This window comes from Castanea sativa, chromosome 7 (genome assembly GCF_040712315.1).
Source record: "Castanea sativa cultivar Marrone di Chiusa Pesio chromosome 7, ASM4071231v1".
In the NCBI taxonomy this organism is placed as follows: domain Eukaryota; kingdom Viridiplantae; phylum Streptophyta; class Magnoliopsida; order Fagales; family Fagaceae; genus Castanea; species Castanea sativa.
This window is the reverse complement of record NC_134019.1, coordinates 8,311,198-8,331,972: the sequence shown is the minus strand read 5'-3', so window position 1 is coordinate 8,331,972 and position 20,775 is coordinate 8,311,198. Positions and strand designations below refer to the sequence as shown.

General features: G+C 33.0%; 1 protein-coding gene across 1 annotated transcript; it reads right to left on the bottom strand.

Annotated features, from left to right (window-relative positions):
- Positions 1 to 5,957: 5,957 nt before the first annotated feature.
- On the bottom strand, positions 5,958 to 14,963 carry LOC142644671 (accelerated cell death 11-like). The gene is made up of 4 exons (XM_075819245.1): positions 14,629 to 14,963; positions 14,327 to 14,499; positions 7,110 to 7,255; positions 5,958 to 6,230 (listed from the first exon to the last, which is right to left on the bottom strand). The coding sequence occupies exons 1-4, from the start codon at positions 14,812 to 14,814 to the stop codon at positions 6,112 to 6,114; spliced, it is 624 nt and encodes a 207-aa protein (XP_075675360.1). The 5' UTR covers positions 14,815 to 14,963; the 3' UTR covers positions 5,958 to 6,111.
- Between the last annotated feature and the right edge of the window lie 5,812 nt (positions 14,964 to 20,775).

Below are 20,775 nucleotides of genomic sequence, written 5' to 3'. Positions count from 1 at the left end.
AAATTTCACAGCTCCAAACAAGTCCACTTGAATGATGAATGTCACTATAACCTCCTAAAGAAGAGGTATATTCCCATCATGGTTTTCCTTACATGTGAATAAATTAGTAGTATTTCTTTCTCCACAATTACGAGCACTATGAATGCATATGTCAATCAGGGTTATAAGTTATATAAACTTTCGGCTATTTTATCCACATTTTGGTTACTCATATGTAGTTGAGATTTTGATAGAATCATTCAAGAGAATACATTTATTATTGTGCGTTTTTATTCATGCAAAATGCAATGGAGCATGCCTCCTCGTATCAATTAGGAAATCTTTTCAATTGCAATCAAGTGTTTCAAGCCATTTCAGGCAAATGCGATTGCACTGGGCAATTACTATATGATTCAGCTGCACTGAATTTCATGATATATTTATCTCCTACAATTTATTAATACTTTATCCTATTGTTTCTTAATTGTTGAAGACTGAAAGAACCAGAAGATATTTCAAATGCCTTGGAATAGAGATGATGCTGGAAAGATAGCCCCTGTAGAAGTGCGCTGCAAGCTGCTTTCAAATGCATGGACTTGAAGATAATGTCGTTTGGATTCTGAAGGAGCTTCTTAATCTATGGTCTGTTAATGTTGTATGGCAAATTTGTAGCCAAGACATTTGCGTTAACTTGTTCAAATGCATGATGTACATTAAGCATTTGATGTAGTTTTTGTAATGTAATCTACAAGTGTGTCATTAAAATTCTTGCCAACAGATTGAAAGCTTGCATTGAAATTCTGGTTAATTCAAATCAATCAGCATTCATAAAGGGTTGGAATATTTCTGAGAATGTCTTTTCTAACTCATGAATTTGTCAAAGGCTACCATACAAGCTCTAGTCCTGCTAGATCTGTCATAAAGGCAGAATTTTGGAAAGCTTATGATTTAGTCAACCGGAACTTCATTTTGATGTGCTTTATTGGTGCTGGAATCCCTTTGAGATTTGTGATTTGGGTTAGGGAATGCATAACCAATCTTAAGTATCCTATCGCTTTAAATGGTGGTATGATGGGGTACTTTAAGGGTGGTCAAGGCCTTAGGCAAGGGGATCCCCTCTTCCCTTATCTATTTGTGTAAACAATGTAAGCTTTCACTATATTTATAAAGAATAAAGTCCAAGGACCTAACTTGTTCAAGTTTCATGCTCTGTGTAAAGATTTGAAGATTACTCACTTAAGCTATGCAGATAACTTGTTAATTTTGATTGCTGCTAATCTCCTTTCAATCCACATGGTAATCCAAGGTCTAGAAGAGTTCAAAGCTACTGTTTGTCTTGCTGTTAACCCAGCAAGAGTGAGGTTTTTCTGCTCTATTGTTCCTCAGGATTTGAAACTTGAAATTCTTGAGACTTAGCAATTAAACGAGAGACCACTGCCTATTAGATATTTAGGCCTGCCTATAATTCTTTGTAAACAGGACTTTGAAGGATTGCCAACCTTTATTAGATATTTAGGCCTGCCTATAATTCTTTGTAAACAGGACTTTGAAGGATTGCCAACCTTTGTTAGACAGGATCATGGCTACTGGCTAGGATCATTTCTTGGTCCTCTAGAAAATTATCTTTTTATATAATATCCTAATGTTTTGGTCTATCTATTTCATTTTTCCTAGAAAGGTTATTAAAACATCAGAACAAAGCTTCAACTACTTTCTATGGCAAGGACATGTTTCTAGCAAAGGAGGAATCAACAAAGCACACTAGCATGGCACTAAGTTTGTTTACCTATGAAAGAAGGTGGCTTGGGCTTGAAAAAGACTGCTGATTGGAATATAGCTGCTATGTTTCGTTATGAAACATATTGGGAGCATTTGGGTAGTTTGGGTGCGTAAGTGTTTACTAAAAGGCAAATGCTTTTGGATTGTCAAACTTCCACAGGATTGCACATGGAGCTGGAGAGCTATTCTAAGTCTATGAGATGATGTTAGAATATTCATAAAATTTGGGGTGAGTGATGGTAAGAAGATCTTATGTCATGATAAGATCGCTTTTTCCAGAAGCATGACTTTAGGATCGCTTATATATTTAGGTAATTGGTAATTTGGTATAATGCTAGAGCCTCCGGTGCTAAAGTTAAATTTCAGGAGAGAAATTATCTATATATTCCATTCATTGACCATACTGGTGGGTGTGTATTATATACTTGCCCTTCGAGTGACGGCTGCAAACCCTATTAATGGGATGGTTATGGCTCTATAATGTCATGACACCTTTAATGATTGTCATTGTTAGTTGTTGGGCAATAGTCGTCCGTTACACTCATAAATTCCTCTGGTAATTGCTTTTTCACTTAATGCGGGTCTTAAATGACTGATTATGTTGTCCATGGGCTTGGAAGACCTATTTTTTCTATATGCATCAACATGAAATACTACTCTTCTTGAATTGAACTCAAGCTTTAGCATTTAATCATTTAGTTTGCACCACATGGAAAATTTACAATAAAATTCGATTTTCATTCTTAAACATCTTTCAAATATCATAAAGAATAGGTTAATACATTTGTCTTCACAAAATATATAAGAACATTCACTAAAATAATAAGGTTTTTGTTAAAAAGTAAAAAAGTCAACATGTCAACAATTGGGTAGTGTGATAGAAATGTTTTGAAAAAAGAAAAAAAAGAAAAAAAATCTTTTTCATGAGAAATTGTAGGAGTAAGAGGTTTGTGTTTAGTTAATAGCTTACCACCTTTTCTTTTTCTTCCTTATTTTTCCCCTTTTTAAATATATCAACTTACTTTGATTTAACAAATGCAAAGTCTAGTGGTATTGTGAATAGGGGTGGCAATTCGTGTTCGTGTGTCGGGTTCGTGTCGTGTCAAGTCATGAGTATTCGACTACATAGGTCAATACTAACCCGACATGTTTATTAAACGGGTCAAGATTTCTCAACCCTAACACGACCCATTTATTAAACGGGTCAGTCGTGTCGACCTGTTTATCAGATTTTATCAAAATGAAAAATAAAAATTAATGAAAAAACAAACAAATAAATATTTTTAATATAAAATTCAGAACTAACGAGTAACTGCATCACAAATAATCATTCAAAATTAAAGCATATCCCAATATCACAAATAATCAATCACAATATGTCAAAGAAAATAAATCACAACTAATAAGTTTATATACCTAGAGTTTGAAGGGTATATTGGTAAAATATCATTTAATTAAACGGGTCAGACGGGTCAAACGGGTTCTATGTGTTCAACATTAACCCAACCCATTTATTAAACGGGTTAGTCGTGTCAACCCGAATATGACACGAACCCGTTAAGCCTCAACCCATAACCTGCTAATTTCGTGTCGTGTCGGGTTCGCGGGTCGTGTCAAATTTTGCCACCCCTAATTGTGAATGCCCTGTATTGTGGTGGGATTCAACAATTCAAGTGAACTGAGTGTTAAAAGGAGTGAATATTTTTGTACTTTTCTCAGTGTCTCTAACAAGGCTCTTTAACAAATCTAGATAAAACTCAGTGAGTCTATTTGTGTAGTCTTAGCCATTTCATTGACATAAAGAAATGACAAGAGCGATGTTATTCTACTAGTCAAAAATAGGAAAAAGTTGAGAAAATCTCCCTTGGTTTCTCCATAAAACATGATATTCCTTAAAGTTTAGAATGTAACACTCAACTCTCCTTTAGTATTCTTTTATGTATAAATTGTTAATTGTGTAACTCTTGACCCCCCCCCCCCCCTCCCCCCTCCGCAGAGGTTTTTTAATGTATCACGAAAGTGTGAAACCCTTTAAATTTTCACATTAAAAAAAAAGGCGAAAATACTATTTTCGTCCTTACATTTTCACCCCATTTTCACTTTGGTCTTTGCTTTTTTATTTTACCGCTTTTAGTCCCTAAAATGAAAAACACGTTCTATTTTAGTCCCTACCGTCATCTCACTACCGGAAATTGTCTACGTGGCAAACTGAGTGCACTATTTGCACATTAAAAACTAACATGGCCATTAAAATAATAATAATAAATTTTACTTTGCATTAAAAAAATGCCACGTCATCATCTAAATTAAAAAAATTAATTTATCAATTTTAACAAAATAAAAAACAGAATTAAAAACCAAAAATTACATAAATTAAGATCTAAATTTATCTTGAACAAAAACACCAAGAACACAAACCCAGATTTAAATACAAGAAAAACATTTTCCCTTTCAGTCTCCTTTTCATTAAACCCACAAAATCCCATTCCTCTCTTAGTCTCTCTTTTCCTCTCTCACATAGCCCGATCCCCTCTCTCACGAAGCCTGATCCCAACCATCTTCTTTTCCTCTCTCACTCTCATTGAGTCGATCCCAATCATGGCCGAAAGTCAATCACCTTCTCTACCTCGTCCTCTCAAACTCCCATCCCAAGCAGACACGAGCAAGAAGAAAGCAGCGGCGGCTAAGAGAGGAGGTGGTTTTGTTGTCAGATGAGGTTGATTTCGTTTGGGTTTTATAGTTTTGAATCTGAGGTTGGAGGTGGTTTGGTTTCGACTCTAAGGTTTGGATCTAAGGTTTGTGTTTGGTTTCTCATAAAGTATAAGAAATTCGGGTTTTGAGTTTTGTGTTTGGGGGCCGAAAATCTGTGTTTGATTTTTGTGTTTGATGTTTTGGTGGTGTGGGGATTTGAAATATGGGTTCGAATTTAAAAATTTTGAATCTAAGTTTGAATCTGGGATTGAATTTAATTTTTTGAGTTTTAAATTTGCTGAGTTTGTGTTCTTGTTCAAATATTTAATGCGCTCATGTTTAATTTATCAGGGTTTGTCAAGAATGTTGGCATGAATTCTAATTCTGGGTTTTGGCTCTAAGGTTCGAATTTTCTAGGTTTTAAATTTTGTTTTCATGTTTAATTTCTTGTTTATGTTTAAACTGATGTGGATTTATAGTTTAACTTTCTGTTCTTATTTTTTGGGTTTGTGATTTTTGGATTTTAATTTTGTGTTATTAAATCTAGGTTGGTGTTCTTGCTGTTCTTGTTCAAGGTACACTTAGATCTCAATTCATGTAACTTTTGGTTTTTAATTTTTTTATTTAGTTAAAATTGATAGATTAATATTTTTAATTTAGATGCTGATGTGGCATTTTTTAATGCAAAATAAATTTTTTATTATTATTTTAATGGCCACGATAGTTTTTAGTGTGCCAACAGTGCATTCCGTCTGCTACGTAGACAATTTTTGTTAGTGAGATGACAATGACTAAAACAGAACGTGTTTTTCATTTTAGGGACTAAAAGAGGTAAAATAAAAAAAGTAGGAACCAAAGTAGAAATGGGGTGAAAATATAGGGTCGAAAATAGTATTTCCGCCTAAAAAAAACCATAGGGGGTTTCATAAACTATTTCTGTGTATAAACTGTTTATAGCTTGATTAACTTTTTATTTGTTTCATAATTTTTAAGACTATTAGAACTCTAACCATGTAATTTCTAATTTATTTAATAAAAAATTTATAATAAAAAATTATTTTTGTCAAAACATGTAAAGAATATTAATTGTGATTAATATGATTTATAAGATAGTTTATGCTTTACAAACATACTCGATAAAAAAAAAATTATTTTGAATGATGTAGAGATTCACTTGAAGTAAATATTTTTATTGTACATGAGAAATTAATAGTTCATAAATAATATTACATAAATACTTTATCAATAAATAATATGCATAGTTATGAGTGTAAATTATTCAATACCCCAGGATCAATGCTCACTCCTCTCACTTGAATAAGTAGTCCTGCTATAAGTTAAGGGTATATATTTATAGGTCTACATTGTACTAGTACTATAAATTTTACGTTGTACACATTTGCAATAAGTGTACAATATAATATAATGTAAACCAAAATTTTTTTTTATTAACGGGAATGATTATGACGAGAGAGGAGGTAAAACGCGAGTGGTTAGGTAGGCTAGATTGCTATAGTAAGTGAAAATAGATATTCCAAATCCCATATGAGATGATGATAAGAAAACATATAGTTATCAAATTTTACATCATTATGAATCACACATTGTTTATGTAGCAAATTGATTGTTCTTCATAAGCAAATTGCCAGAGTGGAGTTTAAATTAGATCAGCTTAAGCAGCTCAGCTCCAGTCTCAGTTGATAGGAAGATGTTATCCACGTACTGCAGAACAGATTTTGACGCAGTAATGTACTTTTGCATAGACTCCTTCACTGAATCATCTGATAAAGTTTAAAGAAAATTTAGAAGAACAAAACCAAAACCAAAAACATTTAATAAATATTTAAATTTTAAATATGCAAAGATTTTTGAATTTGTTGTTATGATTAACCTCAAAGGAAGTCAATTTTTGCTAGAGTGAAAACTTTATTCACCACTAGTGTAACCGAGATTATCATATGTCAAACAATAGATATGATCAGAACTCAAATTTTTAAACTAAACTATTAGAAAACTCAGAAAAATACTATGTATTATTAGAGGAGGCCTCACAATAAGAGTATGGCTCGCATAAAGTTACTAAAGGCATGATAGAAAGTGAGGTGACCGGTACTATGAAACTTATTAGGCACTAGTGTTTTATTGGTATCTTGAAACAGAAATGCTAATGTCATTGGTGGACCCAATTTAGAACTAGTAACAAAAAACAACTTGCCACAAGATTTTTTGTGAAATTGTTGTGGAAATAACATTATTATCTGAAAATCAGGCAAAAGATACTGAGATGAAAATTGATTGGTTGTATAATTTATAGATGCTTTAGGGGTTTAGACTTAGGATAAGGATCAACAATAGTTTGAGAAGATGGAAAGGAGAGGAAGAGTAGGACATGTTGAATTTTTTTTTTTGATAGGGGGACATGTTGAAATTGATTGCACATTTTATGCTCCTATATAGAAGCCAAAATTAAAAGGTATCGTATAGCTAGTCTTTTTGAAATAGGAATTAGGATCATAACACTGGTATCCTTTATGTTCAGTGCTCAAGCTTTCGACCCAATACGTGAGGCAAGTGTGTTATCTGCTCCTCATTTCAAGAATATACAATACTATCAACATTTCGAAAAGAAAGAAGCTAAGAATATAAGATGGAATACTTACCATCTTCATTTAACAACGGAAGTAAGAGGTCCTTAGAAGGAAGTACTTTCAATGCAGCAATCACAGCTTTCTTAACTGTCCATCCATGGTATGGGGCAAAAACTTGCTCATAAGCTGCTGTAAATGGCTCAACGAGTGAATTTCCCCTGTCATGGTGGAAGGCGTTATATAGTAATTTACGTTTAAATATAACAATGATCTATGAGAGAATAGTATGCATATAAGGCCAATAATATTATCATATGATATAATAGTATTTTACTTCGTTACATGCATAACATGAATCTGAATATCAAAATCACCATTCACCAAGCAGATTGAAAATAGGACACAAGGCAGGAAGTTTTACAGGGAGAGCCCAATAATAAGAAAAATAGAGTGGATGAATCCACGATGTTCACATAGATTGGAAGGTTCATTTGTCAAGGTAAGCAAGTAGGTTTTTTTTTTTTTTTTTTTAGATAAGATAGTATTTCAAACCTATGATGTTCATTCTATAATAATAATTTCTTATTATCAGACTTAGATACTAATTGTTTTTTTGTATTGGCAAGGATTGATTTCTAAATCTCTCATTCAATAACAAGAGAGTTTACTAGCTAAACTAACTGGAATCTACGAGCAAATTGTTTGTAAGTCCCTTTACTAGTGGACGAAGGCAAGAGAGACCAACCATGTACATATCTCTTTAATGTTAAGCACAATAAAGGTGAGCCCAAGTGTTAACAAGCTTATGTGATCAGATTTATCAAAGAAGTGTTGCAAATACAAGAGACAAATGAAATAGTCGCTTTAATAGCCTTCATGAGAGGACAATTATCTACAAAGCTTTATCGCACGATAAAGGTGAGCCCTAATGTTAACAAGATTATGTGTAAAACCCTAACCTTTACCACACACACCAAAAAGAAAGAAAGGAAAAAAAAAATGGTTAGATTTTTAGACCCACACGTGACACCCCAACCTACCCACTCATTCTTAACCACACAACCTCACAAATATCTCTCTCCCTCTTGACCGGCTGCCCCTCTTCTTTCTCACTCAAACACAAACACAAACACAAAAGAAGGGTCAGAAAAATCCCCTACAATTTATTTTAATGGTTCTTTTCTCATACTTTGGACCCAATTGGGTTCGGGGTGTGACATTATGTGACCAGATTCATCAAAGAAGTGTTACAAGTATGTTAGGTTCTAAAAGTTTAGAACAATTGGCAAATCATGAAAACAAAATTGTCTAGATATAGATCCTAGAGCCTATAGGTATTATTAGATAATGCTCATGGTGATTCAAGTCAAGATTCAAGAACATACAAGCTACAGAAAGAAGAATTTGAAATCTGTCTGGTTCAACCGATCGAGAAACAATTTCGACCGATCAAAACACGTATCTGCAAAATTCTATTTCAGCCTAAACTCTACTTAAACATATTGGGTTTCCAGTAAAACACTACTAGTATATAAAGAAAACCCTAAGCACGTTTTTAAAAGGCTTTTCAAAGAGAGAAGAGTGTGCCTCTTTTGTATCTAGAGTTTTATACCCAAAAAGCTCTCTCATATCTTCTACCAGTATTATTCCTTGAAGAATCTCAAGATCCAGTGTCGTAGAAGTTGTTGCCTTATTTAGCCATCAAATGTGCTGATGATCTAAACCTACAAGGGTGGTCTTGGAGTCACAAACAGGAGAGTTTGTGTTTTTTTGTCACAAGTGTGGGTGCGTATATTGCAAAGGCCAAGGAAAGAAGTAGTCTGTGGACTCGGAGCTATCATGTGGTCGCGATAGTAAGTTTTCTACTCAAGATAGCAATAGGATGTTATTGGTCTAAGTTCTATTGTACAAACTTCAATTCTTTCGTAGTGGATTTGCTTTTTACCTTGAGGATAGCTAGGTTAAATCCTCCCTACGTTTTTTACCGGTTTGGTTTTCCTGGGTTATCATATAGTTATGTTCTTTATATTTCTGCATTATTTACATGATATGATTTTATTGTGTTAACCTAGAACTGAATAATAAACCTAAATATTCACTTGCTTAATTAATTAGGTTAAACAATCGAGTTTACAGGGATCTAAAAACGTACAAGTAGTATCAGAGCGGATTAGCTTTTGATTTAGGTTATTATACCTAGAGTTGATCCTTGATCCCTATTATCATGGATAATTTTAAGTTTCTTATTGTTTTTTATTGTGATGATTTAAATAAAAATGACACTATTGTTTCAATTGATCTTTTTCAAGCTTGTGAAGGGAAATTGCAGGATTTTAGTCTCTCTCAGAAGAAGTTTACAATCCCTTAAATACACTTTGCTTCTTATTGTTTTTCACCTACAAAACCGAAGACTCATGCTATATGGGTGAGAAAAGACTCTCTAAGGTGAGTGTTGCTGACTTGTCCCTGATTAATTCTTTCAATTATTTGTAGACATGTTTACTTTTAGTTTTTGGTTGTTTTATTTTCTTAGGTTGTTTTGATTATTCAAAAAATCCAAAAACATTGAAAATTTTCAAAAAGACAAAAATATTTTATTTTGTATCTTGTTTTATTTGTTTTGAGGATTACATGAGTTATAATATCTCTCTCTTGATTTAGAACATGCTTGACATTGTGAAGAAACTTGAATAGTATGTGTTATATAAGTGCTAAGTTATTTCTAATTTTGTGTGAGTATGTACTAGTTTGTACATGTACTCAAGGGTTAATTAAGAAATTGGTATTTCTTGTTTGTGTATCTTCTATAGCTTAGTTAAGCACTGTCATGCATTGCATTTGCATTTTTAATCATTTAGCATAATGTGTGCTTTTAGTTAAGGTTGGCTATATTATCTTTACATAACATGCCTGTGTACCTTATTTAACTTAGATGAGTTTATTTTTCTGCACTTTGCTAGTTTTAGCTATGTAGTGCATGTTGTGTGGGAGTTGTTTATAGTTTTTTATTACATGATTTTGATTTTGAAGTCACATGCTTTTGATCGTAAGGACTAAAAAATCCTAAAGAGAAAGGCATAAATAACATCTCACCACTGTTTACTAGCCAATCATGAACACCTTAGTGCATATCGTAAGATTTTGTGCTTAAGAAAATGTAGCACATACACAAAAAGAAAATAAGGTGTAGCCTTAAAATAAATAAAAATGCATGTACACTATAAGGCTAAAATAAAAAATAAATAAATAATTTACATGATTTCAAGCTTGTTTTCTAGGAAATGTGGGAGTTATATGATGTAACTCTTTTGGTGATAGTCACTTTCAAATTTATGTGATGAATAATGTAGAAATTGTGATTAATTACTATCTACATATCACCTCACATGTATCTTATGCTATTACTAGTTGCACACACTTCACAAGTTATTCTTTATTAACTTAGTACATGAAATTGTGTGTGAATTTGGTTTAGCCATCCAAGATTATATATTCTATGATTTTGATACAAAATATGTTCATTGGTTGAAAATTTGGGGGTAAAAAGTGTGAAAATATTGTTTTTGAAGTTTTGAGTTAAGAACTCTTTTTTTTTTTAAAACATTTAAACTCATTCTCATGCATTTCATTAATAAAATTCCTTGGTTTGAGTAGTTTTTGCATAATCTTCTGCAGTTTTTCAAAAATTCAGTTTTTTAGAATTTCGATCAATCGAGTGTGATTTTCAATCAGTCGAAAATTTCCAGATTTTTCAAGTCTAGCTTCTACCTTACTCGATTGGTATTCAATCGATCAAAACTGAAAAAATTTTAGTTTTTAAATATTTGACAAAAAAAAAATTTTATGCATCATTTATGTTTATGATTCACATGCATAGCATTGTTTTTTGTATCCACCTTGCAGTTTTGCAGTTATATCTCTCATTTTTTTCACACATAACATGCATACACTTGATTTAAAAATTGATTGATTAATTTTTGAGTTTTGTACAATTTAGTATATGCTGTTTTTATGTGTGAACTGTAGAAAATATTATTCTAAAGAGATATGATGGATAATAATTGTTCAAATATTTTCTCTACTTGATTTGAGTTCAAAAGACCATCTGTTTATGGGACACATAGTGTCAAGTTTGCATTTATTGAAAGAGAGAATATTTTTCTTCATGTGCATCCTTAACTTAGTTGTTAAGTTTGGTTTGTGTGTCTATATTTTCCCCACCTCCTAAATTTTCCCCAAAACTATTTTTTTTTCCTAAAACTTGTTTTGTTTTTCCTATTTTTATAGGGAGAGAAGCTTGTTTTTAACCTTTGTTGTTCTTGGAGGGAGTTGTTGCTCTTCATAGGGGGAGTTGCTTCTATTCTCTATAGAGCTGGATTCATTTGTTTCATTGATTCTCTATTTTCTCTTGACTTTTGTTGCGTATGTTTTTTGTTTACTCTTTGTTTGAGTTGTATTTTTCAATACGTGACAACAAGGGGGAGAAATAGATGAACTGTGGGAATCCTGAAGGTTTTTAAAATGTTTTGTTTAGGGGGAGATAAAATTGTTTTTGAAAGGGGGATAATATGTATCTAACGTAGGGGGAGGGTTAGTTTACTTTTGTTTTTATATTGTGCTTCATTTCGTTTATATGTCTTTCTTTCCACACACGCGTTGATGTGTTCTTTTGAGTGTTTTCAGGAAAGACAGGTACATTCTGATCAAGACATTCTACCTCTTCTTGCAACTTCTAGGATAGGAGTCTTAGATTGGGATTTGTGATGCATTTGGGCATTTTATTGTATTGGGATGTTCTTGTATTTGCGCATTTCATATTGTATATAAGTTTTGTCACAAATTGTCAAAAGGGGAGATTGTTAGATTCTAAAAGTTTAGGACAATTGGCAAATCGTAAACACAAACTTGTCTAGATATAGATCCTAGAGTCTATAGGTATTATTAGACAATGCTCTAGGTGATTCAAGTCAAGATTAATGTCAAAAAAAAAAAAAAGTCAAGATACAAGAACATACAAGCTGCAGAAAGAAGAATTTGAAATCTGTCTGGTTGGACCAATCGAGAAACAGTTTCAACTGATCGAAACGCCTATCTACAGAATTCTATTTCAACCCAAACTCTACTTAAACGTATTGGGTTTCAAGTAAAACACTACTAATATATAAAAGAAACCCTAAGCACATTTTTAAAAGGCTTTTCAGAGAGAGAAGAGTGTGTCTCTTTTGTATCTAGGGTTTTGTACCCAAAAAACTCTCTCATATCTTCTACCAGTATTATTCCTTGAAGAATCTCAAGATTTGGTGTTGTAGAAGTTGCTGCCTTCTCTAGTCATCAAAGGTGCTAATGATCTAAACCTTCAAGGGTGGTCTAAGAGTCACAGACAGGAGATTTTGTGTTTTTTTTATCACAAGTGTGTGTGCTTATATTGCAAAAGTCAAGGAAAGAAGTAGTCCGTGGATTTAGAGCTATCATGTGATCATGGTAGTAAGTTTTCTACCCGAGGTAGCAATAGGATGTTAGTGGTCTAAGTTCTATTGTACAAACTTCAATTCTTTCATATTGGATTTTCTTTTTACCCTAAGGATAGCGAAGTTAAATCCTCCCTAGGTTTTTTACCGGTTTGGTTTTCCTGGGTTATCATATTGTCGTGTTCTTTATATTTTCACATTATTTACATGATATGATTTTATTGTGTTAACCTAGAATTAAATAATAAACCTAAGTGTTCACTTGGTTAATTAATTAGGTTAAACAATCTAGTTTACAAGGATCTAAAACCTAACAAAATACAAGAGGCAAATGAGAAAGTGGCCTTAATGGCCTTCATGGGAGGACAATTATCCACAAAGCTTCTATTCTAATTGTTAAAGCTACCACCAACATTCCCCCTAAAAAAAGAAACTACCACCAACAATTATGGCTAAGTGATGTTTGAGGTAATAAACATATGAATGTTGAGGACATTAACTAAGTTGAGGTAAAAAAAAAAAACATATGAATGATGACTTATGGAAAGTGGGTCAAATGCATTATTATTATTTAAAAAAATTTAAATAGAATTTAAAATTGGTAAGTTTTTATTTATTATTTTTTTTCTTCTTTCTAATTTTTTTTAAGCTTCAATTCGATGGGTCTATCATAGGTGCTTTAGATAATTTGTGGGTTTCAACATTTTACTATATTTGTGTCATTGCAAAATTTATCAAACTTGAAAATATTTTTCATTAACCGTGAAATCCTTTGTAAAATATTGTAAAAGGTTTCACCTAATAAATTTAGTAAATTTTTTTACAAAAAAACATAATAGCTCTCCCCCTATCTGGTGGCTAGGTCACCGGTTCAATGGGCAGGGTTGTTGATCTGATCACTGGATCTAGTGGTCCGATAATAGAAGTAAGTAGTCTAGCTAACTCTAGTGACTAAGGCGTTGGTTTTGGTGGTTTGTACGTGAAAAATTAAAATGTTGCACCAAACACCTTAAATATTTTATTGAAAATGTTTTTCAAATGTAAAATGTTTTTGTTAATCATATAAAGAATTATTTTTTATTTAATTTTTAATGAATAAAATTGTTGGTGTGGTAGCTCAACAATTATTTATATTTTTTTTCTTAACTTTAAATCTTTTTTTTTTCTCCTTTATATCTCTTCGCTTTTTCACCACTTTAAAATTTGGGATTTTGTTATAAACCAAAATTTTAAATATTAAGAAGAATAGAGAAAGAAATGCTGAGAATTGAAAAGCAATCAAGGAAGTGAGATGAAGTGAGATCAATGTTAATTGTATCACTTTACTAGTATACTCTTAAAACTTTTAAACTGAGTAATTTTTTCAATTTATTTTAAAGAAAATAGATGTCTCAATATTAGTATTTAGGTAAATCTCACATTCTAAAAACAAATATTCCTCCCTAAAGGCATACGAATTAACTTCCATTTTTTCCGCTACCGTTATTAACTTGCATGGTTTTAAAGCATTAATAACAAATGCAATTCACACCACCTTTCTTTTTCCTCTTCTTTTTTTATTTATTTTTAGAATCATATATGCAATTCATCCATCTCTGAAAGGAAAAAAAAATATCAATTATTTTCACATCTCTTAAATTTTTTTTTATTGGGAGCAAGGGTAGTGTGTATTAAACTTTTATGTGAAAAATTATACTACTACTATTATTATTATTATTATTATTATTATTATTATTATTATTATTATTATTATCATTATTCTTATAGGTAGTGTTTGTTACATGGTTTTTTAAACCGAAATCATGAGTATTTTTGGCATACCCGCTAGCAAGAACTTGCTCCAGCATCACCCTCACCAAGTCAATTACACGCTTAAGCCGCACCAGGTTTCTGCTATGACTACCAGTATTTTTGGCAGATCCATTTTCAGTCTCAGCTTCCAGTAAAGCCTGTACTGTGTCGTATGTCTTCGAGGCTTCCTCAAGATCATTCACCTTTCATTAGTTGTCAGAGTTAGAGTAGTGTATGATGAAGAACAAAGAAAATACAGCAAACCTCAGAAACATTAATGTTATAGAAGATATTAATGGTAAGTAATTATATGGGTTCACACTTCACAGTACCTTGCTTTGGAGCTCCCAGTCCGCAAACTTAAAAGCGATTCCTAGGAAGAAGATGGAAGGAGTACTGAGACGGCCAACATGAACTACATCACTGATCTTGAGGTGTGGATTCTCTGAGTTTACACTACTGGAAAGCCCCTCGATTGCATCTGCCAACTTCCTCAAGGGATTGTCTCGTGCCGCCATTGCAATTGCAAGCCAGTAAGTTCACAGAATATTAAAGGTTAGCTTCTTAATCACAATATATATTAGTGTGTAGAGAAGTAAGGATTGCACAACCAGGCTTTCATGTGTTGAATATATTCTTTGTAACTAGCGGTGAAACCAAGCGATGCTCTGATATTAAGAGTCGGTTTGGATAGAACTTATTTTGCTGAAACTGAAAACGCTGTAGCAAAATAATTTTTAAATGTATGAATAGTACTGTGGGACCCATTTTTAATGAAAAAATTGCTGAAAAGTTAAATTTGTGGGACCCATGAACAGTGCATTTGTGCACTGTTCATAGCTGAATAGTCAAATCTTGCGGCTGGGTTTAAAAAAAAAAAAAAAAAGAGGAAGCAAAACACGGACGTGGGACGCAAACGTGGGATCCAAACGCCCTCCAAGTATCATTAAAGAAAGTTCCAGGACAACTTGCTAAACACAGAGCACACTGCACGCTGACCGTAGAGAAGGGTTATAATATCCCTTAAGGAACTTGTCATATTATTACAATTTATATTCTTTAAATAATTGATAGTACTTTCAACCCTATTTTTTCGGCAAAATTTGCCAAACAGTATAATATTGGGAAAATTTTAGGCGGATGGCATGCGTTCAAAGTTTATTAGTTAGTTAGACTGTTTTTTGGAAATCGAGTACAGCAAAATCGACTTCCAGCCAAAATTCCAGCCAAAATCGAGTTTACTATACTCGACTTCCTTTTTTATCCATCTTAGAGCTAATTTTCGATAGGAAGTCGAGTATATTAAACTCGATTTTGGCGATTTTGGCTGAAAGTCGATTTTACTGTACTCGATTTTCAAAAAAGAGTCCAACTAACTAATAAAGTTTGAACGCATGCCATCTGCCTAAATTTTTTTTCAGAATTATACTGTTTGGCAAATTTTGCCCTATTTTTTTCATTTTTAAGTAGGTACACTAAATTGGACCGAATAAATCGAAGAAAACTGAATGAACTGAATTATGCAGAATGGACCAAAGTGGAATGAACAGGACAAGACAAGACCAAATGGACCAAAATTGAGAGAAGTTATCCAAATGGACCGAACGGGACCAAATAGACCAAATCACTCTGAATTGACGGAAGTAGACCAAAATGACCGAAGTAAATTGAAGTAGACCAAACCAGACTGAATAGATGAAGTGGACTGAAACAGATCAAAATGGACCGAGTGTTGATCTATAATTAGCACAGTCAAGATTGTGTTTTGATATAAACTCAAATTCTTACTTCCAAAATAATCAGGTATTAACTCAAACAAAAATCAAATTGAAACTACAAGAGAAAGAGAGATACTACTTATAATGGGGAACTAAAAAATACAAAAACAAAAAGTATGGACCCAAAAACAACCCTCCCAGCACCAGGATGAGATACAGAAACACCTAGAAATACTTATTGTTACACTGCTGTATTAATTTATTCTTTTGCAAAGAGCTTCCATATATTGACTTTGGCATCGGAGACGCTATGGCAAAATGTGCAAAATGGACCAAAGTGGACTGAACAGCACCAGAGAAGACCAAATGGACCAAAATTGAGAGAAGTGATCCAAATGGACCGAACGGGACCAAGTAGACCAAATCACACTGAATTGACTGAAGTAGACCAAAATGACCGAAGTGAATTGAAGTAGACTAAACCAGACCGAATAGATGAAGTGGACTGAAACAAACCAAAATGGACCGAGTGTTGGTCTGTAATTAGCACAGTCAAGATTGAGTTTTGATATAAACTCAAATTCTTACTTCCAAAATAATCAAGTATTAACTCAAACAAAAATAAGGCCGAAACTAGAAGAGAAAGAGAGATACTACTTATAATGGGGAACTAAAAAATACAAAAACAAAAAGTATGGACCCAAAATAAAGTTTTAAAAATTACAATGATCCATCAATATAAAGTAGAGTCGCAAGAAAGATTAAAAAAATTGAGAGAGAGAGAGAATAATACGAAAATTATAGAAAATAATATGAGAAGAAAAAAATAAATTAATAAACACTAAATCACCCAAGTCATGTTATATTATGTAATAAAATAACATTATATTCTTTTATACTATAATACCTCACCACGATAGATTCACGAAGGGTTGTAATTTATGAACCACCGTATTAAAAAGGATAAGGCTATAGAGTCAAGACTAAAGAGAGCTCTTAATGGATCTCATAAGGAAATTCTTGAAATTGTAAGATTTGAAAATTAGCACAAAAATATAAAAAATAAATAAATAAAGTTTTTTCTTTTGTTTTTTGTTTTTTTAAGTTTCAACCTATGGTCTTGGCTTCTAATGATTGCAAATAAAAAGAGTCATGTTAGGGATATTACAAATTTCATGTGTATAACTTTAAACATTTGACAGATTAATAACTAATGTAACCAATTTAAGTATCATTAAACATTTGTAAAATCCATAGGACTATGTTGGCAAACCATAAACTATTGTAACCAATTTATGAATCTTAGTATGGTTTGGCGCTACATCTCTAGCCACTGGACCATTGACACCGATCGTTAATGCATTATCTCTAGCCACTAGACCGCTGGCACCGATCACCGGTGAGGCGTCTCCTGCCACTGGACTACCAACACATGTGGAGTTATAATTGTCATAATGACAATTATACTATCTTGCGCATATAATTTTCATAATGTAGTTTCTATGAAACATGTATGTTTGGTTCTAAGGATTTAGGATCTAAATGTATTAGAACTTCAATGTGTAATGTTGTCAAACCATGATCAAAACTTAGAGTCTAGATTTAGGCTGCTCAAAGTATGTTTAACGTAAAGTTGAAATCGAGTAATTGTAGAAAATTACTATTCACTTTCTGCAAAGCTCAATAGATCGTAAATTAGACTCGATCGATCGAAGCTCGTGCAGATTGTTTTTCTGCAAATTTTTTTCCAACTTAGCCCAAGCCCATTTGACGTGTTGGGTTTTATATTTTGCCTTAAGTATAAAAGGAAAAACCCTAGCCACGTTTTTAAGTTATTGTTTATGCTATGTGTATGAATCTCTTATGAGATCTAGAGGTGTTTGCCTTCATACATACTTAGGGTTATCAAGATCTAGATTGTTGTTGAGAGCTTGGTGATCGTTTCAGTTGCTGCATAAAGAACTTCAAGAAATACAAGTGGTATACTTGTGGATGCTGTGGATTTGAGAAAGAATAGTTTGTGGACTCAGAGCTGTCACATGATCGTGGTAGTAAGTTTTCTACTTGAGGTAGCAATAGGATGTTAGTGGTCTAAGTCGCTGTTGTAAAACTTCAATTCTTTCATAGTGGATCTTGTTTTACCTTGAGGATAGCTCGGTTAAATCCTCCTCAAGTTTTTTACCGGTTCGGTTTTCTTGGATTATCATATCGTGTATTCTTTATTTTTCCGCACTGTTTTACATGATATGATTGTTATTGTTTTAATCTAGATTTGAATAATTTACCTAAGTGAATCACTTGGCTAAATAACTAGGTTAAAAAATTTGTGTTTTAAGGGGTCTAAAAACGTATAAGTGGTATCAGAGCTGGTTAGCTCTAGTGTTTAGATCCATTGATCTAAGAGTTGATCCTTGACCTCTGTTGTCATGGAACATGGTCAATCTCTTATGATCCTGCCTCACTTTGATGGAAACAACTATGCCTACTGGAAAGTAAGGATAAAAGCATTCCTGAAATCTATTGATGAGAGAGTCTGAAACTCCGTTGAGTACGAATGAGAGAAGCCCACTACTCCAGTTAGTGAGTGACAAACTTCTCGGAAAGAAGCAGCTGCTTTTAATAGCAAAGCCATGAATGGAAGAATTCAAGAGAATCTCTAATGTTGAGGTTGCTCATACTGCGTGGAATATTCTCTAAGCTGTGCATAAAGGCACAAAGACAGTTAAGATCAATAAGTTACAGCAGTTAACATCTAGATTTGAAAGCATTAGGATGTCTGAAGATGAAAGTTTTGATGAATTCTATGTTAAGCTTAATGACATTGTTAATTCTACTTATAATTTGGGTGAAATCTATGATCAACCTAAGATTGTTAGGAAGATACATAGATCTTTGATTGAGGACTTTAGACCCAAAGTGACTGTCATTACTGAAAGCAAGGATGTGGACTCCATCCCTGTTGATGAACTTGTAGGATCTCTTCAGTCCTCTGAGTTAGACCTATCCAAGACAAACAAATCCAAATCAATGGGTCTTAAGTCAGTTGATGATGTAGAAGGGAATGGATTTGATGATGAGCTCTCTGCTACAGAGATTGCTTACTTTGCCAAGAATTTTAGAAACTTTCTTAAGAATAATAACAGAAGGGCACGAGGTAAAAACATTGCTGAACCTAGAAATTTTAGGAGGAATGAACCCGCTAAGGTGAATAATAATGAAAAACCTAAAGAAAAAGTAGGTCAAGCCTCTAATAATTCCACGGGTCAACAATGTTTTGGTTGTCAAGGGTATGGTCATGTGAAATCAGAATGTCCTACATACTTGAGATCAAAAGGTAAGGCTATGGCTGTAACCCTTAGTGATAATGAAGTTTCTAATAATGAGTCTGGTAGTGATGAGGATGGAAACTTCATTGCTTTCACATCTATTGCTGTAGTTGTTGAAAATGTTGTGGTTGATGAGAACCCATCTAATGGGGAACTCTCTGAGAATGCTGATTTGCAAGAAGCCTATAATAAGCTTTGCAAGGTAGCTACAAAAGATGCTATGAATATTGATTTAGGTTTACAGAAAATTGCTTCTCTTGAACTTGATAAGAAGAATTTTCTCTTGAAATTGTTTGATGCTAATGAATTGCTTGATAAGGTAAAGACTGAGAACATGTTGTTGCTTGACAAAGTTAAGAACTTAAGAACTAGAATTGTCTGTTACTAGAATTATCTAAACTTGATCACATGTTAAGTGTTCAAAAGTCTCCCTTAGACAAAACTGGTCTAAGTTTTGTAGAAAGCATCTCTGTGTCTGAAACTCATTCCACAAATTTTGTTCCTTCTTCTGAACCTCTCGTGAGTGAGATTGTCAAACCAGTGGAAGTTACACCTCCTAAGAAGATTAGGGTTGATCTCAAAGAGTTTAAGCCTAAGACTTCTAACCCTCCTAAGAATAAGTTGCATGATAGACCTGTTTGGGTTTGTCATTTTTGTGAAAAGGCAGAGCACATTCGTTCAAACTGTTTCAAGTTACAAGCTGCTAAGCGAGCAAATAAGCCAAAAGTAGTTGTGCCACAAGCACAAGATCCTATAGTACTTATTGGTGAGTTGGTAAAGGCTTTAAACTTTTATTTCAATCCTGAAGTTGCTCATCATTCTAATCAGAATAATAACTCCAATGCTAGAGTTGCATCTAAAAAGTTTTGAATGCAAAAGGCTCAATCTAATTGAGTCTTTCTTACATGGTCCTTATGCTTCATCTCTCTATTCTTTGTGATCATTCTTCTTTTATTGTTTTGGTTTGTTTTTGTTTTTAGGATTTGCATTGCATATCATTCATGCATTTCATGCTAGGTTGTTTTTTTTTTTTAAAAAAAAAAAAAAACAAGGGAAGAAAAATGTGTTTTGCATTATTTATCTTGTTTTTGAATTCAAGGATGGCCATATTATCTTTACATAACTTGTTTATGTACTTTGTTTAGCTTGGATGAGTTTATTTTATTACACTTGCTAGTTTGAGTCTTGTAGTGCATGTTGTGTGGGAGTTGTTTTTAGGTTTTGATCACATGATCTTGATCTTGAAGTCACATGCTTTTGATTGTTGGACTTGAACTTAATGAGAAAAGCATAAATAACCATCTCACCATTGTTTACTAGCCAATCATGAACACCTTAGTGCATATCATAAGATTTTGTGCTCGAGAAAGTGTAACACATGCACAAAAAGAACATAAGGTGTAGTCTCAGCTTATAATTAAATTCAAATTAAATA